We start from the raw sequence: 20455 nt of genomic DNA on the forward strand, positions 1-20455 counted from the left end.
TATTCTCGAGATACCAGAGGGTAAAACTCGAAGGTAGAGCAGAGTAGAGGTTGGACTGGGGTATTGATCCGCAGAAGACAAATGCTTAAACTTGGCCGAGAAATGGGATCAAAGAAGAAAATTATGGTCGGAACCATAGCTGCAAGGGATCCAATTTAATGACACCGAAAGAATTACCCAAATGATTAAATATTTTGCAAGAAGCTTCCATGATAAGTTCCACATCGGGTCCATGGGCATGAACACAAAGTTCAAGGTCGACTCCCACTTCTTTAATGCATAACCTTTCATTCACTTCTCGTCTTCAAAGAAGTTGTAGGGTAGAAAATTATCTGGTAAAACACCAGAAGGGTATAACTTGTGAAAACTTTCGGGTTCATACGGTTTTAGGGAAGGTATAGGTTCAACCCATCGGGGCATCTTAGGAACATATACTACGAACTTCAAGAGTAAATAAGACAAGCTCGAAAGCAGAGCATCGTTTCCAATTCAGAGAATAGGATTTACCATTGGCATTATGTATGAGGGAAAGAACTTCCAACGTGATTGAATATGAAGGACGTTGTCGGATAAGATCCAACAAAGGACTTGATGGTCCACAAAGGATCTGATGTGAGTATCGGTACTCAAATAGAAGAGGAAGGAATGCAAATGCAACAGGTTAAGGAATCATCTGAATAATTCGAAGCTTAAATGCAAAGGAATTATGATTCCAAATCGAAGGATCGGAAGCAGATGCTCTGATCGAGGATGGATAAGTTGAATAGACTTAGGGGCACAATCGACGGCAATTTGATTGGTCGAGAACTAGCTCCTGTTCAAAATGACGTCTGAGCCGGAGGGATGAATTCTAGGACCTGATTGAGGATTGCGAGCATTCACAACATATTGAATCAACGGACCCAAATGATAATGACAAGGAATGTCAATCAGATTACGAGACTTATGGGATTCACCATAATGCAAGCAAGCAAGAATTTCAAGAGCAATAGGCTGCTCAGGATTTCCATAAAATTGAATGGTATTTCGAGGACTTTTGTGAAACACATGAACAACTAGGAATGAGCGGATACTCGGCAAGTGCGAGGGATTATCCGTAGGGGTATTTATGTGGCAAGGAACTGCAAGGCAATAGGCACAAAGTATACTCGGAACAATAAAGAGAATTTCAGGGTATCTTGTAACAACAAGATCAACAGGGAATGATTGAATGAATGGCAAGTGTACGTGGTTATCCATAGGGGTATATCGATGGTCGGGAATAGCAAAAGCGGTGGGCACAAAGTCTCGAGAGAATATGGAAGAGTATCTTCGGAATCTTTTGGTGAAGCCGGCCATCATCTGGAATGAAGGAGCTCTCCGGGAGAAAGTATTTACGAGAACCTAGAGTTAGAGTTAGCAAAACCATTTAACCCGAATAGAAGAGAGATCAGAGTCCCAGAGTATAGACAAGGAGTAAAAGATCTTAATACCACCCAATGGCGATGTGGGTCCGTAAGACACACAGCCATGTTAGTAAAAGTTTTGTAATGACTAGACTCGACTTCGGCCAAGTAGGTGGAAAGGGGGATTCCTACAGGCAGTCGGCTCTGATACCAACTTGTGACACCCCGATTCAATCGTACACTAATCATGCACGCAAACGTGTATGATCAAGATCAGGGACTCACGGGAAGATATCACAACACAACTCTAAAACATAAATAAGTCATACAAGCATCATAATACAAGCCGGGGGCCTCGAGGGCTCGAATACAAGTGCTCGATCATAGACGAGTCAGCGGAAGCAACAATATCTGAGTACAGACATAAGTTAAACAATTTTGCCTTAAGAAGGCTAGCACAAACTGGGATACAGATCGAAAGAGGCGCAGGCCTCCTGCCTGGGATCCTCCTAAACTACTCCTGGTCATCGTCAGCGGCCTGAACATAGTAGTAGGCACCTCCGGTGTAGTAGGAGTCGTCGTCGACGGTGGCGTCAGGCTCCTGGGCTCCGGCATCTGGTTGCGACAACCAGGTAGAAGGAAAAGGGGGAAAAGAGGGAGAAAAGCAACCGTGAGTACTCATCCAAAGTACTCGCAAGCAAGGAGCTACACTACATATGCATGGGTATAGGTGTAAAGGGCCATATCGGTGGACTGAACTGCAGAATGCCAGAATAAGAGGGGGATAGCTAATCCTGTCGAAGACTACGCTTCTGGCCACCTCCATCTTGCAGCATGTAGAAGAGAGTAGATGGTAAGTTCACCAAGCATCGCATAGCATAATCCTACCCGGCGATCCCCTCCTCGTCGACCTGTGAGAGAGCGATCACCGGGTTGTATCTGGCACTTGGAAGGGTGTGTTTTATTAAGTATCCGGTTCTAGTTGTCATAAGGTCAAGGTACAACTCCGGGTCGTCCTTTTACCGAGGGACATGGCTATTCGAATAGATAAACTTCCCTGCAGGGGTGCACCACATAACCCAACACGCTCGATCCCATTTGGCCGGACACACTTTCCTGGGTCATGCCCGGCCTCGGAAGATCAACACGTCGCAGCCCCACCTAGGCACAACAGAGAGGTCAGCACGCCGGTCTAAATCCTATGCGCGCAGGGGTCTGGGCCCATCGCCCATTGCACACCTGCACGTTGCGAACGCGGCCGGTGAGCAGACCTAGAAACCTCCATTTCAAAGGAAGTTGCGTTACGCGGTCCAACCCGGCGCGCGCTGCTCAGTCGCTGACGTCAAGAAGGCTTCGGCTGATACCACGACGTCGAGTCCCCATAACTTTCCCACTTAGTTGGTTAGTGCGTATAGACCAAATGGCCAGACTTAGATCAAATATCAAGAACTCGTTAAGCGTGTTATTTTGAAGTAACCGCGGACGCCGACCAGCGCCAGGCCCACCTCTCACCTAGGTAGTCTCAACCTGCCCTGTCGCTCCGCCACAAAGATCCACACAGAGGGCCGTTGGGACAAAGGTCCTTTCAGCCCCCAATCCGTGAATCACTCGCGGGTGCTCCACGAGCCGACCCGACTTTAGTCACCACATGTATCATGTATAAAGTATATAGTATAAACCCGTGATCACCTCCCGAGTGATCACGGCCTGATAGTATTGCATGGCAGACGGACAAGAATGTAGGGCCACTGATGGAATACTAGCATCCTATACTAAGCATTTAGGATTGCAGGTAAAGGTAACAACAGTAGTAGCAAGGACAGGCTATGCATCAGGATAGGATAAACGAAAGCAGTAACAGGCTACACTACTCTAATGCAAGAAGTATAGAGAAGAATAGGCGATATCTGGTGATCAAGGGGGGGGGCTTGCCTGGTTGCTCTGGCAAGGAGGGGTCGTCAACAGCGTAGTCGGTCGGGGCACCAGCAACGGCGTCGGTCTACCGGAGAGAAGAGGGGGAAGAAACAATGAATACAATGCAAACAGATGCATAACGATGCATGACAAAGCAAACAGCGGTGTTAGGTGTGCTCTAACGCGGTAAGAGGTGATACCAGCGAAGGGGGGAAACATCCGGGAAAGTATCCCCGGTGTTTCGCGTTTTCGGACAGATGTACCGGAGGGGGGAAGTTGCGTGTTCGATATGCTAGGGGTGTGTGGCGGACGAACGGGCTGCGTATCCGGATTCGTCTCATCGTTCTGAGCAACTTTCATGTAGAAAGTATTTTCATCTGAGCTACGGTTTATTTTATATGATTTTCTAAAGTTTTAAATCATTTTTCAAATTTATTTAATTAACTTAATTCAACATTATCCAGAACAGTGTTTGCTGATGTCAGCATGACGTCAGCAGTCAACAGAACGTTAACTGGGTCACACTGACGTGTGGGTCCCGCATGTCATACACTGTTAGTTAATTAGGTTAATTAGTTAATTAGGCTAATCTAATCAGGATTGATTAAGTTAATTAATTAATATTGGCGGTGAGGGGAGCGACGCGACGCGCGGGCGGGCGGCGAGCGTGCGACGAGCGCAGCGCGCGGGCGGGCGACGAGCGCGGCGCGGTGCGGCGACTGCGGGGCGACGGCTGCTGGACGCGGCGGTGAGCGGGGCGAGGGACGCGGGCAGGCAGGGGCGCGTCCGGAGCGGACGAACGGCACGGGTGAGCAGCGGCGAGGGCGCGGGTGCGTGAGAGGCGGCGGCCACGGGGTGCAGCAGCCGGGGAGGTCCGGGGCCGGCATGGTGGCGCGCACAAGCGCGGCCATGGCGCGGCCGCAGGGGCCGTTCGGCGGGAAGGGGCGCCGCGGCGGGAGGTGTGGGAAGCCGGGCGCGTGCGCGCGCAGCGGCGCGTTGTGCGGTGCGAGTGCGGTGAGCAGGGCAGGGCGCGCGTCGAGCGAAAGCGAGGCAGGGGAGAGTGGAGAGGGGCGAGGCCTCACGGGGGTTTGTAGGGCAGAGGGGCTCGAGGAGGAAGTCGGAGACGTCGTACGCAGGGGAGGCAGGCCAGTGGGGAGGTCCGGCGAGGTCCTCGGGCGGCGGCGACGGTCAGTCCGGGCGGCGGCGGCGGCGGGTCGTTCCCCCGATCCAAATCTGGATCGGGGAGGAGGAGGCGATCGGGGGGCAGAATGGGGCGACGGGGGTTAGGGTTTGCGGTTGCGAGGGGATAAGGGAGTGAGTGGGGTGCAGCCTGGGCCGGTGGGCCGGCCTAGTGGGTCGGAGCCCAATGGTTTTTTTCCTTTTTCTCTTATCTGTTTTGTATCTTGTTTTGTTTTACTTTTTCTTATTTTATTTTATTTTTGTTTTGGCTAATTGTTTGGGCACCAAATGAGTTTTGTAAAATATGAGAGCTGGGCCACAAATCACAGCACAATATATTCTATCACCAAAAACTAGTTTCGTGTAAATATCATTTCATATTTATTTTGTATTAATAAAAAGGTTATTAAATAATGTTTTCAGCCACTGTTTGAGGTTGTTTAAGTCACTTATCAAATTTCAATAATGTCGTTTACAATTTTATCACAGCCTCTGATTTACCTACTATTTATTGAACATTTTAGTTTTAATATTTGAAATTTTTTATTGTTTGCTTGACTTTGAATTTTGAATTTGAAGTTTCGAACTAACGCAAGATTAGCAACAATAACCGAGGTGACGTGGCATCGTTAACGTGGGATTACTGTAGCTTAATTATTCGGGCATCACAGTACCCATTCACTCCCCTAGACTATATATACTCGTCTCCCACTGGCGTTTTAGGGTTAGCAAAGGATTAGCTCAAGATAAAGATATAGCTTTGCTCATCCACTTATCTCTCCCATAGAGATCAAGGCCTCCATGTGAGAAGATACCCCAAGTGGATTCAAGACCCCTTCATGGGAAGATCCTCATAGGATTCAAGACCTCTCTCCTTCAAGGATTGGGGTCAACTAGCTACTCTTTGTACCCTCTTGTGTTTGATTTGGATCCTTGGATCTCCTCTTTGTGTGTGTGGATTTAGCATATGTGTGATTTGGATCTTGTTGATTGAGTGGTTTCCCTCTCGTGTTCTTCGCGGGATCCCCTCCAATTTGTGAAAGATCGGCCCTTAGGGTTCCACCCTACATTAGGCTCTCTCTATCCTCAACATACCAGATCCTTGGTTTGGTTTTTTTGGCCCTACTCTTCTTGCCAAGCACAAATGCTAGGGGTACAGCCCCATAATTTTCCTCTTCCTTCAAATCACCAGGATTTGGATCCTCATCAGATGATGGTACCCACACATCAACTCTTGATCTAGACTAGGATGTGATCTTGTGGTTGGCTCTTTTCTTACTATCAACTTCTTCCTTTGTTTCCCCTCTGGCACAACATCCTCTTCCAACTCATCATCCTCTCCATGCTCCTCTTGCACTTCCTCTTCTTCTAGCTCATAAAGTTCTTCAACATCAATTTCACCTTAAAAGTGCAAAAGTGGGTCATCTCTCTACCTCCTCATCTCATCCATCCTAGCTCTAATATCCTCATCTTCCTCCAAGTCAGAGTCGTCTTCAGTTAGTAGGACATGAAGTTTTCTTTTGACTGCCTGCACCCTCTCAACATTCTTCTGATGCTCCTTAAACCTCTGAATTTTAATTCTCCTCTCAAGCTCCATACTTCTTTGCAACTCCTCTTGCTCCATATCAACATCTCCTGCATTGCCTTGCTCCATATCCAAATTATTCCTAAATAGATGTGTGCTCTGTTGTGTGGAGGAAAATTGGATTGGCTCTATCTCCCCAACTTGTGCAATTCTCTTTGATATTTTGGATGGTGACTTGTACAGCACACCAGCATCACTCACCTCATATGCAGTGGTCTCTCCAACATTGCCTAGAGGAACTTGTTGATCACATACATAACCTATGTTTAAATCTGCAGGTCTGGGCTCTCTACCCCTAACTGCTGTCAGGCTTACTATGTTCTGATCTCTGTTGGTAATGTGGTCCAGCATATCATCGAATTTTTCATCATCACATATCTCTTCCAAACCTGCTATTCCCAACCCAGCATCCCTCACAAAATACATGTAATCTTTAGATCCATTTCCTACTGTCTCTATGAATGCTAAAAGATTGAGAAATGTGATGTCCAAAACACACATAGACCTTTCCAATTTATCCCTGTCACGAAAGTGGAGTCTAAGTTCCCAAACATCATCAGGCAAGCTACAAACAAGATACTACACATTAATTAAATAGTCCATAACAACTACTTAAATTTCTAATAATTAATTACAGTACATAACTACTACAAACAAAAATAGTGAACATTTTTAATATACAATGCATACCAACTACTAACCATTAAAATTATACCCCTGATAAAAACATTAAACGCTAACCATTAGCCACTTTACCTCTGATAAAAACATAAAATGGTAACCATTTTAACTATACAATCCATACCAAGTTATGAAAAGTTTAATTAAACAGTACATTACTACTACAAACAAAAACAATGAACAATTCAAATATATAGTGCATACCAACTACTTGAATTAACAAAGTCAATAAGAAACACTATAACTAGAAGAATTATACTGTCTACTAAACATGGTACAAATTGTTCTTCAAACTTGACCATCTAATTAACACAACAAAATTCCCAATTTGTATTACAACCCTAACCAAACCCTAGAGTTTGGTTCAAACCAGAATCCCCAATTTGGTTTAGAACCCAAACCCTGGAATCGATAGAAAAGGAGGGGCAGAAAACTTACTCCACACCGCCGAATGCAGATGCCCATTAGTGGCTTCCCTTCGGAATTACCTGCACAGCACGGTCAAGAGCACATGTGGCACCATACTCGAGCGACGGCGACGACGCTCTGCTTTGTGGGGCCTGGATAGGGTTATAGCTCTCGTAGACCTCCTCTGGTGGCTTTGGATCTCGGCCGCCAAGCAACCCTCCCGCGCCATCGCCGATGGTGTCAGTCCTCACCGTCGCCATGGACAAGACAGAGAGAGGAAAGTGCGGGGAAAGGGGGAAATGTCAAGATGGAGGGAAAAAGAAAAGCCTGAGCCGATTATGACCTAGCAGCGCCGTCAAACGTCGTCAGTTCATGACCGTTATGCCACTTCATGAAAAACAGGACCCACATGTCATAAGCGAGGTTAAAATGCCCAAAGAGACGGGTGAGTGTTTTCTGAAAAAGATTTAGCCCAGAATCAGCGCTTTCCGGCAGAAATTCGTAGAACGATGTTTTCTGCAAACCAAGGCTTCATTGTGGTGATTTTCTGCAATTCACTCACTCAAGTAGGGTCGAAGTCAATACTACAACAAGAGTCCCCTTGAGCCCGAGTCATTGATGTGCAAGTAATTTCCAGTAGGCACATGGGGTAGATGAGATCCATTATGTAATAGTTATTGGATTTGTTAGGGTTTGATGCTTAGTGACATCTATCTTGTCATACTTACCAACGAAGATTATGGCAATCTCCTACACTCGTGGTTTTATCAATCATATATTTTTTGGACCTGGATCAGGTAGGTTAGGAAGAGAACGAAGGAGATAGGAAGAGACTAGTGAGAGGGAGAGAGGGACCGGATGGATGTATTCATCATGGGGTGTGTCGCAGGGTGGGGTCCTAGACGAGCATAAACGTGACCATTTTCTCCCACCTTTACTATTTTCTCTCACATGCATAGATCTTGAGCGAAGCATTGTGTGGTATGCTACTTGTAATAGTGTTGGGACTCCCCGAAGAGGAAGGGTGATGTAGTATAGTAGTAGATAGTATTTTCCTTAGTTAAGAACCAAAGTTTATCGAACCAAAATGAGACAACACACAAACATCATGAACGGTACCTGCACACACATAAAGCAAATGCTTTTGCCCAACGAAGGCAAGAGGGTAGTCAATTCCCTTCTCGCCAATTGCAAGGACCAAATCTGGTAGTGATATGTAAACAAATAAAAACAGCGAGCAATTTTAGGTTTTTAGTAATAATGGAGAATGGACACGGTGGCCATAGGTTCACTAGTGGCATCTCTCTCATAAGCATAACAACGGTGGGTAAACAAACTACTGTTGGGCAATTGACAGGATAGCGCATAGTTATGATTATGATTCTTATGGCATGATTCATATATATACATTACGTCCATGACAAGTAGACCGTTAATCCAACAACATCTACTACTATTACTCCACCCAAGACTGCTATCCAGCAATGCATCTCGAAGTATTAAGTTCATGACAAATAGAGTAACGCTTTAAGCAAGATGACATAAGTAGACAAAGTAAGACCAAACAATATGTTCGAACCCGTCGCTTTATCCTTAGTAGCAACAATACAATATGTGCCTCGCAACTCCTCTAGTCATAGAGTAAGGACACCACAAGATTGAACCCACTACTATGCACCACTCCCTCTGAAGATCTACTCATCTAATTGGCCAAAGAAGACTCATAGATTGAAAAACATGCATACCTATAAAATTACAGACAGATAAATCTCAGAAAAGACTCAAATAGTTTTAATGAATAATCTGATCATAAACCCACAATTCATCGGATTCCAACAAACACACTGCGGAAATTACATCGAATAGATCTCAGAGGAGATCATTGTATTGAAGATCGAGAGAGAGAGAGAGAGAGAGAGAGAGAGAGAGAGAGAGAGAGAGAGAGCCATCTAGCTACTGCTATGGACCCATAGGTCCTGTAGGAACTACTCACACATCATCACGGAGGCAGCAAGGTCTATGAAGATTGCCTCCCCAATGGTCCCCACCCTCCCGCAGAGTTCCAGAAAAGGCCTCCAGATGGGATCATGGAAGAACCAAGGTTTGCGACGGCAATAAAATTGTTTCGGGTCTCTCTTTGGTGTTTTTTGAAATATTAGAGAATTTATAGGTCACCATTTAGGTCAGGGGGTGCCTAGGGGGCCCACAAGTGCTGATGGCACCCCCAGGGGTGCGTCGTGTGAGCTTGTGGCTCCATTGTGTATCGTCTGGTCTCTCCCCGAAGCTTTTAGGGTCTCTCATGGTCCAGAAAAAATCACTATAAAGTTTCATCGTGTTTGGTACTTCGTTTGGTATGGTTTTTCCACGAAACAAAGAAATTGGCAAAAAAACAGAAACTGGCGCTGGCCACTAAGTTAATAGGTTAATCCATAAACATAATATAAAATGACATATGAAGCATACAAGAATGACAATATAATAGTATGAAACAATCTAAAATTATAGTCACGTTGGAGACATATCATGGTGTAGATAGGGCCAGCTAGGGAATTGGTTGTTAGCACATTTTTATATAGTTTGTCCAATTTAGACACGGTTGATTACAACTTTAATTAATTTAGAATCGAGAGAGTACCAACTATGAGCAATTTTTGTATTTACACTGGCTATTATGTTATGATCAAGTTGGCCTAGAGTACTAGCCGACACAACTATTGGAAGATTTGTTATTAAGATGGTGACTGGAGCACCACTTCATGTTCGAGGTGAAAACTCTTGTTGGGCCTTCATTGGTCAGCCTCAACAACCACAAACTTGTGTCGTTACCTTGTTAAAGGAGTAATCTCTTTCCAACATGGCAACGGCAACGGCAACATCAAAGCGTGTACCCCTTCTTGAAGGCGTCAAAGAAGTCGACTTGGTCCTAGGTGTTAGAGTCATATATTGTAAGACTACCCATAGTGGGAGTAACATAGGTGGTAACATCACACTTATCTAGGCAAAATAGATGATGTGGCATGTAATTAATGAAGAAAGAGAGGCATGTGGTAACATAGCTAGTTACTGTAACATCACACATATCAAGAAAAGATGAGTCTACAACGTAATAAATGAAGTGTTGCATGACACAACACATATGTTACTACCCATTGTGGAGGTAGTAACATTGACTAGTAACATATGCATGTTACTAGTCTAAGTTACTACTCATTGTGACTAGTCTAATGGTTCTGTGGTACTTGTCTATGTTATGTACCCTGCTTGTTGACTACTTTGGACTTGTTGCCTTGCATCAAATTCAGTAAAAACAGATGTGTGCATCACAATGACGGAGAGGCAGGGATTTCAACCTGATATTCGGAAAAATAAAATCCCAAGTCTAAATGTAAAATGATCACATAAATGGTTCATCTCTGTTTCTATATTGACTTACATTATTGATGCAACAGATAGTGATACATAATTAATTCATTGTCGGTGTGATTGCATAGAAGATAAATAGTGTAGTAAAGAGCCAATCGTAGCAGATGAAACTACTGGGAGTTTACATTTGTGGTGTCCAATATAATTTGTGCCTTTCTCCCTTAACATTGTTTAATTATGGCATAGCTATCTGAAGATTATGGCATGGCTATCTGAAGATTATGGCATAGCCATCAAAGTTGTGCAACAGGGCGGAACCCATGCATAATTGCCGCAGACCACACTTTCTCCAGGTTCAGCACTGCATCTCCGCACTCATCCTCGCTCCATCCCTCCAATGCATGAACAATTCCAGCGACGCGCCACGCGCTCATGACCCTCCTTGGCAGCCAATTCTGAAAACAACCAAAGTTGGTAAATAGTAGATGATGTACTGAGGCTCTTCCAAAGTTGATTGCAGCTTAGTGTGATCGTATTACCTCGCACGAGTGCACGTTTTGCATCGATTCAGGTACACCCATTGCAGGAGTCATCGCATAGGTGCAGCAGTCCTTGCGCGCCATCTTTGGCGGGAACTGTGAGAATGGGATGAACTCTGTTCCTCGCGGTGCCCTCAACTGCTCAGCATCATCCAGACCTTCTCCAATGAGCCACACCTTGAAACATTGAGGCCAACTAGTGAATAGTGATGCGGTTTGTTAATTAGCCATTATGCTATTCTATATGGTGCAACCTATTCATCTCCTATAAGAATGGACGAAATTCAGAAGCCCCTTGTTTTCAATTCTCCTTCTTACCTCTGCAGTGCTAGTTGTTGATAATACAAGATTGCCATCTTCATTTTCAGGTATACAGGGCTTAAGGAGATGGTACTCCTGCTTGTTTGTCACTATGACCTGCCCAATACGATTGGCTTGTTACACTTTCGTACAAAATTCCATTTCAATTTGTGTGCATGATTGAATTTGAATTGGAGCAGATGTGGCTAGGTGGTTCTTACTTTGACGTTTTTCTTGCAGAGTGCTGCAGCAACACTACGAGCGACCTTCGAAATCTTTCCGGCAAGGATAACTTGATTTGTGCCCTGGGGAATAGTATGGATGACCACTGCAGCAGCTAGGCTAGTGCCATCCACAAGTCTTACCCCCCACTTTGGGTATTTCTGCAGATAAAGTTCTCCACTCCCATTGAGGCTATGCGCCTGATGTTCAAGATGTTGTTATCAGTTACAAGCTGTGCTACGATTTGAACTGCAGAAGATTTGAACAATGAAAGAAATGGCATACCTGATTCAGAAGTCCAAGGCTAACAACTTTAGCTCCTTTCTTACCAGCTTCAGATATTGCCTTCTCAATCAGGTCATTGATTGCCTCCTTCTCCTTGTTCAGTCCATACTGCAGAAACGAAAAGGTTATAAATTTGCACAATCAATATATTTACCAGCTGTATTCTTGATTAAAATTCAAACATGATATATTCTTACATGGAAATTGTATCTTGGTATAGCCCATGACTGCATCCGGAGCTTCTTCATGGAATTCCTCTCAACTGTGAACCAAGAACCGTATGCCCACGTCAGTACCATGGACAGCCATGACACGGGCCACATGATCCGCAGTTGCCACATGGAAGTGTACGGCTTGGAGGCGTACTGGGCGAACCCGGTCCTTATATGGTAAATGGACTGCAGGCTGGTGAGATGCGTAAGGTGAACCACGTCTACTTCTTTCTCCTTGCCCTTGAGTGAGTTTTCATACAGCGTGTCCGTCGACTTGTCCATAGTGTTGTATATGTAGTCATAGAACGGCATGAAAAGAGAGTAGTTTGTCCGGAACTGAGTGTGGTGAAGAGAATGAAACCTAGAAGCAAGCAACAGTGCAGATTACACACTGAGAATCATGGAAACAAAAGCTTAATTCTACAGAGTAAAATCTACAATAACTGAACTTTGCCTTGCTTTATCTGCCTGTGTTTGAGAGTAGGATAAAGGAGAGCTGACTTCTTTGCACAAGTAGAGGGAACACTTACGATGGTGTGTACATGAGATACTTGAGAGGGGGGATCCATTCGAAGAGCCGATTAGGCACCAGTTCGAAGTTGCAGTGGCCCATGTTGTTCATGAAGTCAATGTAGATCACATAGATCTCGAACGTGATTATGGAAGCGGTTCCCGTCAATGCGCATGTAATCATTGGGACCGAGAACAACAGTTGATAGGCCAGTAGCTCGGCAAAGGGATGGATGACGGCTGCATGAACATAACATGACGATGACTCGTTAGGTGTACTTGTTCAGAAAGAGATCAGGTCTTGAGAGTAAAAGGAGAGCAACTAGTAGCTCGATGCATTCAGTTGATCCCTTGATATATATCTCCAACTGTGTGAATTAATTTTCAGCAGATATGATTCTAACATGATTCTGTATAGCTAATTGATTGTACTCTTCCCCTTTCTCCACCGTAGGAAAATATGCCTGTTCTATTCGAAATGTTACAAATGTAGATGCATATTATGGAGCATGTTCACGAGAGCATGTAGAGCTCTGCCAGACTCAACAAAATAAAATGTAGAGCTCTGCCTCCACGCTGAAGATACTAGCTAGTTGTAACTTATGTCGTCAAATCAGAAAAAAGGAAACTATATCCTACATTCCTACCAGTATTAAGTTGTAACATACGTAATTACGTACACATACTGCTACTTTACTAGCTTCTAGACTGATTGTTTGAACATTTTCATGTGAATACAACTGGCCCCTGACAGCATCCAGGAACGAAGTTTAAACATTTAGCCATTAATTTTGCGGATATTGTCTTTGGAGGCCGAGCTCCATGCGGCTCAGTTTTGAAAAAATTGAATTTTGTCGAATTTCATATTTTCTACATTTCAAAAAATTCTGAAAAAAACACACATATACATGAAGCATAACACACATGTGTGTAAATTTTCAGGGCAAAATAAGTTGAAATGAGGGTTGTGCAAAAAAAGACAAATCTGGGGCTTTTTAACACATGATACTATTCATCCTCCCAGGCCATGAATTTGTCTTTTTTGTACAGGTCACATTTCAACGTTTTTCATTCTGAAATTTTACACACATAGACATAACATACTTTTTTACTTGCACAATTTTTTTCAGATTCTTTTGAAACCGAAAAGTTTGAATTTTGATTTTTTTCGAAAAAAGGCCTCCATGGCTCCCGGGAGCCAAACGTCCGCTCTCTTAATTTTGCTGACAATAAAATGCATACTTTTGATAGGAAGCATTTTTAACATGACAAATCTTTTTTTGCGAATATGCTTTGAAACGTATCATTGCATTGATAGAGGGTAGAAAATACAGGGAAGCACCCTAGCCACGTGCACAAGCTGGCGTGACCGGGACCCTAGGCGCGCAGACGACAGAGGGGATGCTCAGCCCCAAAAGTAGTAATTCAAGTTACAGGGATTAATATATTTAGTCCTTTGGCTCCGGCAGCTGCCCAGGAGCGAGCCTCCTCCTTGATCGCGCAAACAAGTGTCGAGGAAGAGGGTGTAATCTTGTCGAAGATTGCGGCGTTGCGGTGTCGCCAAAGTGACCAGGCAGTGAAGGTGGCGATGGAGGCCAGGCCACGTCGCAAGGGTGCCGGAGTAGCGTCCCAGACCGTGGACAACCAATCGAATAAGCTAAAAGATCCATCTGGCGGGAGAGTTGTGGGGCGGCCCCAGGAGAGAACCTCATGCCAAGTAACTCGAGCGAAGACGCAGCCCACGAGGACGTGGTGAAGCATCTCGGGCTCCTGGGAGCAGAGGATGCAAGTCAGCTCATGAGGCAGATCGCTGCAGGCGAGGCGATTGGCGGTCCAACATTTGTTCTGGGATGCCAGCCAAAGGAAGAATTCGACGGATAGGGGTGCCCAGGTCTTCCAAATCAGATGCCAATGCAAGGAAGAAGTAGAACCCAAGAATAGCGCATTATAGCATGAGGGCGCCGAGTAAACGCCATTCTCAGTCCAGCGTCATCTGATCGTCTCTGGTTGCGGGGTTGGCGTCACATGTTGTAGTTGGCGCCAAAGGTCAACATATTCGACGGTGGCGGCCGGCCCCAGGGCTCCCTGGATGTCAAGTATCCAAGCGCGGTCGTGCATGGTCTTGCCATCCGTGAGGAGCGCCGCCTCCTGCTAGGCACAAGTGCCACCAGGGCAGGTGCAAGGTTGAGGATGGAATTGCCGTCGAGCCAAGGATCGACCCAAAAAGGGCAAGAGTTGCCATTGCCAATGGTCCACGTAGTGGAGGCCAGAAAAACTGGAGCACCTCGGGGTCAGACGATGGGGGGGGGGGGGTGTGGGTGCAATTGCAAGAAGTATATGCAGATGCATGGCACACAAAACTTGTCGAACCAAAGCTAAGGCCAACTCCAACGTGCCAACCCATTTGGTCCGCGCGTGTCCGTTTGGGTCCGGGGCGGCAAAAAAACACAGCCCAATGTGTCGCCCCCGCTGCAAATATTGTCCACTTCATGTCCGTCCGGACGCATTTCTGACCCAAATTTGGGCCCAATTTACGTCCAAACAAACACGAGATGGATGCACCATGGGTCCTTTCGGTGTCTGCCTCAGGCCCGCGTGCCAGCCGCCCAACCACCGCCTCCGTCCTATTCAATGCCACACATGCGCCCAGGCCCGCTTGTCAACCCTAGGAAGCGTCTGGACCCCTCCATTTTAATGGCAAGCGTACCATGGGCGGCCGCCCCATCCACTTCCATCCCCCATCTACGCTTGCTCCCCGGCCGGCCAACATGAACCCTGACCGCCGCCACCATGGGCTTTTTCAGCAAGCGTGGCCAGCATGACCATGAAGCTGGGTCATCGTTGAGGCGTCGCTCGGCCAACTTCACAATGGCGCCGCGGGGCCGGCTGGCACGCCAGCACATGTACATTCCCGTGCACCATTGCCACTACTGGGAGTACCGCGTGCCTCTGCCGTGGTCGGACGTCAACCTCCCGCACGGCTGGCACCTCATTCCGGTGTCGGCAGTGCCGCAATCTGACCACGCGCGTGCAGCCAAGATCCGAGCTGCCCGGGCTCCTCTACCACCCAAACTACGCGGCAAACTTGCCGTACTAGGATGGGTGGTTCGCCATGGAGCACGACGTGCGCCGGCGGGACAACTTCAAGATTGGGGCGGCGCCCCACCACCATCGGTGGTCGTGGAGGAGGAGGACGAGGAGGAGAATGCCGCATACGCCATGGCCCTCGAGGAGGCAACAAGGCAGGTGCTCGAGGAGTCCAAGCGCGAGGAGATGGCTAGGTGGCCTGGCCTTGCGCTAGCTCTGGGCGAACTTGCAGTCGGAGTGGAGGTCAACGCGCCACCACCACAACCACCGACGCCACCCGCGCCCGAGCCACTCCAATCATGGCTGTGGACGAGCACGTTGGCGTAGTATGTGTTGTGCACGTCCGTGTGGGTGGACGTGACCGACAATGAGGAGCGGCAGCATCTGTACGACACCGGGACGTGGGCGTTGGCGGTTGAGCGGCAAGCGAAGCAGCCAGATGGGGCGCAACAGGTGGCAGTGCTCGCAACCTACCAGCAGGTCTTTTCCTGGAATGCAGGCGTCGGCGTTCATCATCCTGACCAACGAGAAGGACAACACCGCCACCTAGGGCTACGGGTTGCTTCTTTTAATTTTTTGTGTTACTGTTTCAAGTTTTAATTAATGTAAGTGGACTTTCGCTAGTGTTTTAAATATTAAGTTTATATTTTAAAAAAATTATTTGAATTAAATTATTTTTTAAATGACCAACTCTCACATGCGTCGGCCACGTTGGGCGCACCTACGACCTGCCGGACGAAACCGAACATCTTTATCCGTTTAGCCAATTCAAACAGACAAAATCTGCATCCGTCTGTATAGGCGTGTTGGAGTTTGCCTAAGCGCTCTCCTGGCTAAGAAGCGAGGCCTTCCAAGAGTTGGTTGACAAGTCACATCAAATGGGAAGAGGTCACCTTCGGAGAGGTGGAGAAACGACAAATCTTTTTTTTTTTTTGCAGGTGGAGAAACGACAAATCTAGTGATACTAATAGTCAGGTGTGTGTTTCGATACGGACAGCGTTGGTAGCAGCCCCTATGTCGGAACTGTTGGTAGGGTCACCCTCTGAATGTTTCAAACATATTGAAAGTACAGGTAACAGGTTGAGAATTTTCATTGATGATTACGCTGCATGTGTTAGACGGGGTTAAACCATGTGATAGCTCACCAGCTAATTAATTAAGCATGTTAAGCGAGGGTCACGTCGAAAAAAAGCATGTTAGGTGAGGGCGCGAGGGGGCCTCACTCACATGTGATTGGCTCGGTGACGATGGAGGCGTGGTGGTGCGAGTGGTAGCGGGTGTAGAGGAAGTGGTGGTGCAGCGCGCGGTGGAACCAGTAGTAGAGGAACTCGACCGGGCCGGCGTGCAGCAGCGCCAGCAGCACCGCGCCGTCGGTCCTCCACCATGGCAGGTTCTGCCCGCCCGGCAGGTACAGCGAGCCGAGGAGGAGCAGGATGGCACTCAGGATAATCTGGTCGTCCCTGCCATGCGCATTATACACACACATGTAAACACATGCAACGTTAGCTTTCTTATTATCCTTTTTTTTTGCGACTGAATCTTATTATCCTTTTGGTGGTAGCTTTCTTATTATCCTTTTGGTGGATATAAGTCGACCAAACTAGAGCATGTAGGAGCATATATACGTACCAATTCCTTTCGCGGTCGACCTGATCGAACTCGATGCCGCGGTCGACGATCTGGCGCTTCCCGCGCGCGTTGTAGAGGCGGGACACGGTGATCCATGCCTGGTCGTGGAGCGCCCGGAGCAGCATCGACGGGAGGATGGCGACGTAGCCCAGGTCCAGCTCCCTCCACCCCTTGGTCGCCGCGAGGTGGCACCCGTGCGCCACCCATGGCGCCAGCACAAGATACTGCATATGCATTCCTCATCTCATCCACAGTATATGTTGGACTGCTTGCGATCGAGGTGGTGCAAATCTGCTAGTGCTAGGTACGTACCTTGAAGCTGCCGAGCCTCTTCCATGGCCACTCGCTGAGGATGCCGGGGTTCGTAGCCATCTCAAGCTAGATGGTACTACTACGTACGTACCACTCAGCGAGGAGATGCCTATGATATGATGGCTCTTTGCCACCTGTGGGCCGTGGCGACGAGATGACCGCTGTATCCACTCGATTTATAGGCCCGTTATGTGGGTGGATGTAAAGCAGGTGGTCTAACATCCTACGTTGGTGTCAACATAACTGCACTTGAATGGGTTGGCGGCAATAGGTAACCACAAATTGGTCCAAAATTCCAATCCTCTGCTTGATTTTTTTCCTCTTAGGGCTAGCCTCTTTGATTTTTTCCTCTTAGAGGTAGCCTCTGATTCAATGAGAGCGGTGTGCTCCGATCCACAAAATCGTCCGCACAGCTATATGGTGTAACGCTACAAATGGGGACGGTTTTCTTTTTGCGGGGGACGGAATATGGGGACGTGCTGTTACGGGTAGAATTTACGGACCAGTGTGGATCATAAAAAATGAATTTATGGGGCGGTTTTTTAAGGGACACAAGCAAATAGTTTAAATATAGTCGTAATTAGGACCAGTGGAAGAGGATGAAAAAAGATTAAGATGGGGCGAATTTTTAAGCATTATTTTGTTTGATGCAAAACCAATAGTGAGTATGTACTCACTAATAATGCACAAGAAAGGCTTCAATCCTTTTTTCACCGCGCCGCCCCCGCGGGCGGCCGGCCGCGCCTCCCCTCCTTCCCCGCAAGCCCTCCCCCTCTCTCCTCCTCCTCCCTGCCGCCGGCGGGCGCGCTGGCGCCCGCCGCGGGCCTGGCCCGGGCGACGTTGGCGGCGGCGGCCCCCGGCCCTTACCCGTCTAGGGTTTCTCCGGCACGGGACGGAGCGCTCCGGGCGGTGTCTTCAGGCAGCGGCGGTCATGTGCGGCGGCGCCGCCGTTGGCGGCGGGGCTGCGCCGCGGCGCGGGCTGGCGGCGCCCGCCCGGCCCAAATCTGAGCCCTTCGGGCCCCATCTGGGCCTGGGCGGGCCGGCGACAGGCGTGGCGTTGGCGTGGCCATCAGGAGGCGGTGGGAGCGGCGATGATCGGCGGGGGCGGGTGGCGTCGACGCCAGCCTGCTGCAGCGTGGCCGGCGGGGCTTAGCGGGCCCATTTCGGGCCTGGCCGGGCCAGGGGTGGCCTGGTATGCCCCGCTGCCATGTCCGGACGGCTACCGCGCCGGTGCCGGAGGCGCGAACCTCCAGCACGACGGCGGTGGAGGTGGTTCCCTCCCGCTCGGCCTCGGTGTTGCTGCTCCCGTCGCTTGGATCTTCTCTCCGGTCTTCTTGGCCTCGTGGTGGTGCTCGCAGCGAGACGGCGTTGGTGGCGGCGCAACCGTGATGGCGCATGGTTGGGCGGTGGTTTGGCTGGTCGGCTCCGATTGGCTGGTGGGGTTTGGCATGCGGGAGAAATCCTTGCCGGTTCGTCCGGCTCCGATGCGGTGACACCGGCGGGTGCCACTATCCCTTCTTGGAGGGTGTGGGGAGTAGCTATCCCCCATCTCCCTCCGCGTACTGGGGGAAACCCTAGGTCTTTTCCGGGCAGCAGCGTCGTCGGCGTCGCATCCCTTTTTGGAGGTGCTGCTTAGTTCGCGGTAGATCGGAGCCTAGGGCTGTGGTGGTTTGTATCCGGAGGGCGCAGCGGTCGCGGGTCTGCCACGCTTTGTCGAGCTGCCGCTGTTGGCATTTATTTCTTTTTCTTTTTCTTTGGGCTTGATGTGCTGCTCGCCCCAGCATTGTGATGTGTACAATGATGGTTTGCTTTGGAATACAAAGCGGGGGAAACCCTTTTTCGGTAATCTTTTTTTTTTGCGAGTAAAGAAAGACTTCAATCCGATAATGGAGGATCAACTAATTTTTAAAAAGTGGATGTAGTCGGCAAACATAGTATTATAACAACTCAAGCACTATAGCAAAAATGGGTCTCGGCGAAAATAACATCTATTCTACCAAGTGATTACAACTCGGATCCATTTAGTAGTCAGTTTACGAAAAAATGATAGCACCAAGCAATGGCATAAAAACTAACGATTTTGGAAGAAAACAAGCAAAACAACAATTCTGCCTAACTGTTGCAGTGTTGACCACTTCACCATGACTAAAATATCATGACCAACGGGAAAGGAGGATCTCACATTCAGCTGAGAGATTGCTTTATGTGGTGCTCTTATTGTAGTTGCATGCCTTGTTAATATTCCCTCCATCTCATAATATAAGAACGTTTTTGACACTACTGTAGTGTTAAAAACGTTCTTATATTTTGGAACAGAGGGAGTAGTTTTTAAGGACCCTTTTCCGAAATTGAGGAATCCTCTTTTTCACTGAGGAGACAAGCTCAGGATGTTCAGTCTGAAATTAATTTAGTTATACTATATGCATTCCTCTAAAAAAAGCCAGAAGCAACTTTTGCCATATATAGGTTCCAAATAAAGGACGCACATTGCAGTTCTTGAAACCACTATATTACCTGCACTGCGCGATGCCGTACGCCTAACGCAGTTGGCACATGGCAGGCCCCGCCGCTCGCTGTGTCCTACCCGTGCTCGCCGGCCGACCCGCCGTCCGCTTGATGCAGGCGGCAGGCGGCAGCCGCTGTTCGCTACGCCCCGGACGTGCCCCGATGTCCGTCCTCCACCGTGCCGTCCACTGCATCCCCTTGCTCGCTGCCCACCGCCCGATCACCGTCCGCCTGGCCGCCGCCGCCGCTAGCAGGGTTCGTGGGAATCATGGTGTGTGTTAGAGTAGTCATTATGGTATACGACTTCTAGTCCAAGTTAGTTTTGTACCCCTACCCCAA

At 47.8% G+C, this 20455-nt stretch overlaps 1 protein-coding gene across 1 annotated transcript; it reads right to left on the minus strand.

Annotated features, from left to right (window-relative positions):
- Positions 1–10532: 10532 nt before the first annotated feature.
- On the minus strand, positions 10533–17764 carry LOC109759643 (very-long-chain aldehyde decarbonylase GL1-5). Its single transcript, XM_020318469.4, has 10 exons — positions 17612–17764; positions 17300–17523; positions 16898–17130; positions 12604–12823; positions 12059–12434; positions 11862–11969; positions 11576–11776; positions 11373–11471; positions 11055–11231; positions 10533–10970 (listed from the first exon to the last, which is right to left on the minus strand). The coding sequence occupies exons 1-10, from the start codon at positions 17669–17671 to the stop codon at positions 10809–10811; spliced, it is 1860 nt and encodes a 619-aa protein (XP_020174058.1). The 5' UTR covers positions 17672–17764; the 3' UTR covers positions 10533–10808.
- Between the last annotated feature and the right edge of the window lie 2691 nt (positions 17765–20455).

The sequence above is a fragment of the Aegilops tauschii genome, chromosome 1 (assembly GCF_002575655.3).
Source record: "Aegilops tauschii subsp. strangulata cultivar AL8/78 chromosome 1, Aet v6.0, whole genome shotgun sequence".
Lineage (NCBI taxonomy): Eukaryota > Viridiplantae > Streptophyta > Magnoliopsida > Poales > Poaceae > Aegilops > Aegilops tauschii.

Coding starts and splice junctions, on each gene's coding strand:
- LOC109759643 (XM_020318469.4), bottom strand. CDS start 17,671: ATGGCTACGAACCCCGGCATCCTCAGCGAGTGGCCATGGAAGAGGCTC. Junction 12,435..12,603: donor TATCTCATGTACACACCATC/GTAAGTGTTCCC, acceptor GCTTGCTTCTAG/GTTTCATTCTCTTCACCACA. Junction 10,971..11,054: donor AAAACGTGCACTCGTGCGAG/GTAATACGATCA, acceptor GGTTGTTTTCAG/AATTGGCTGCCAAGGAGGGT.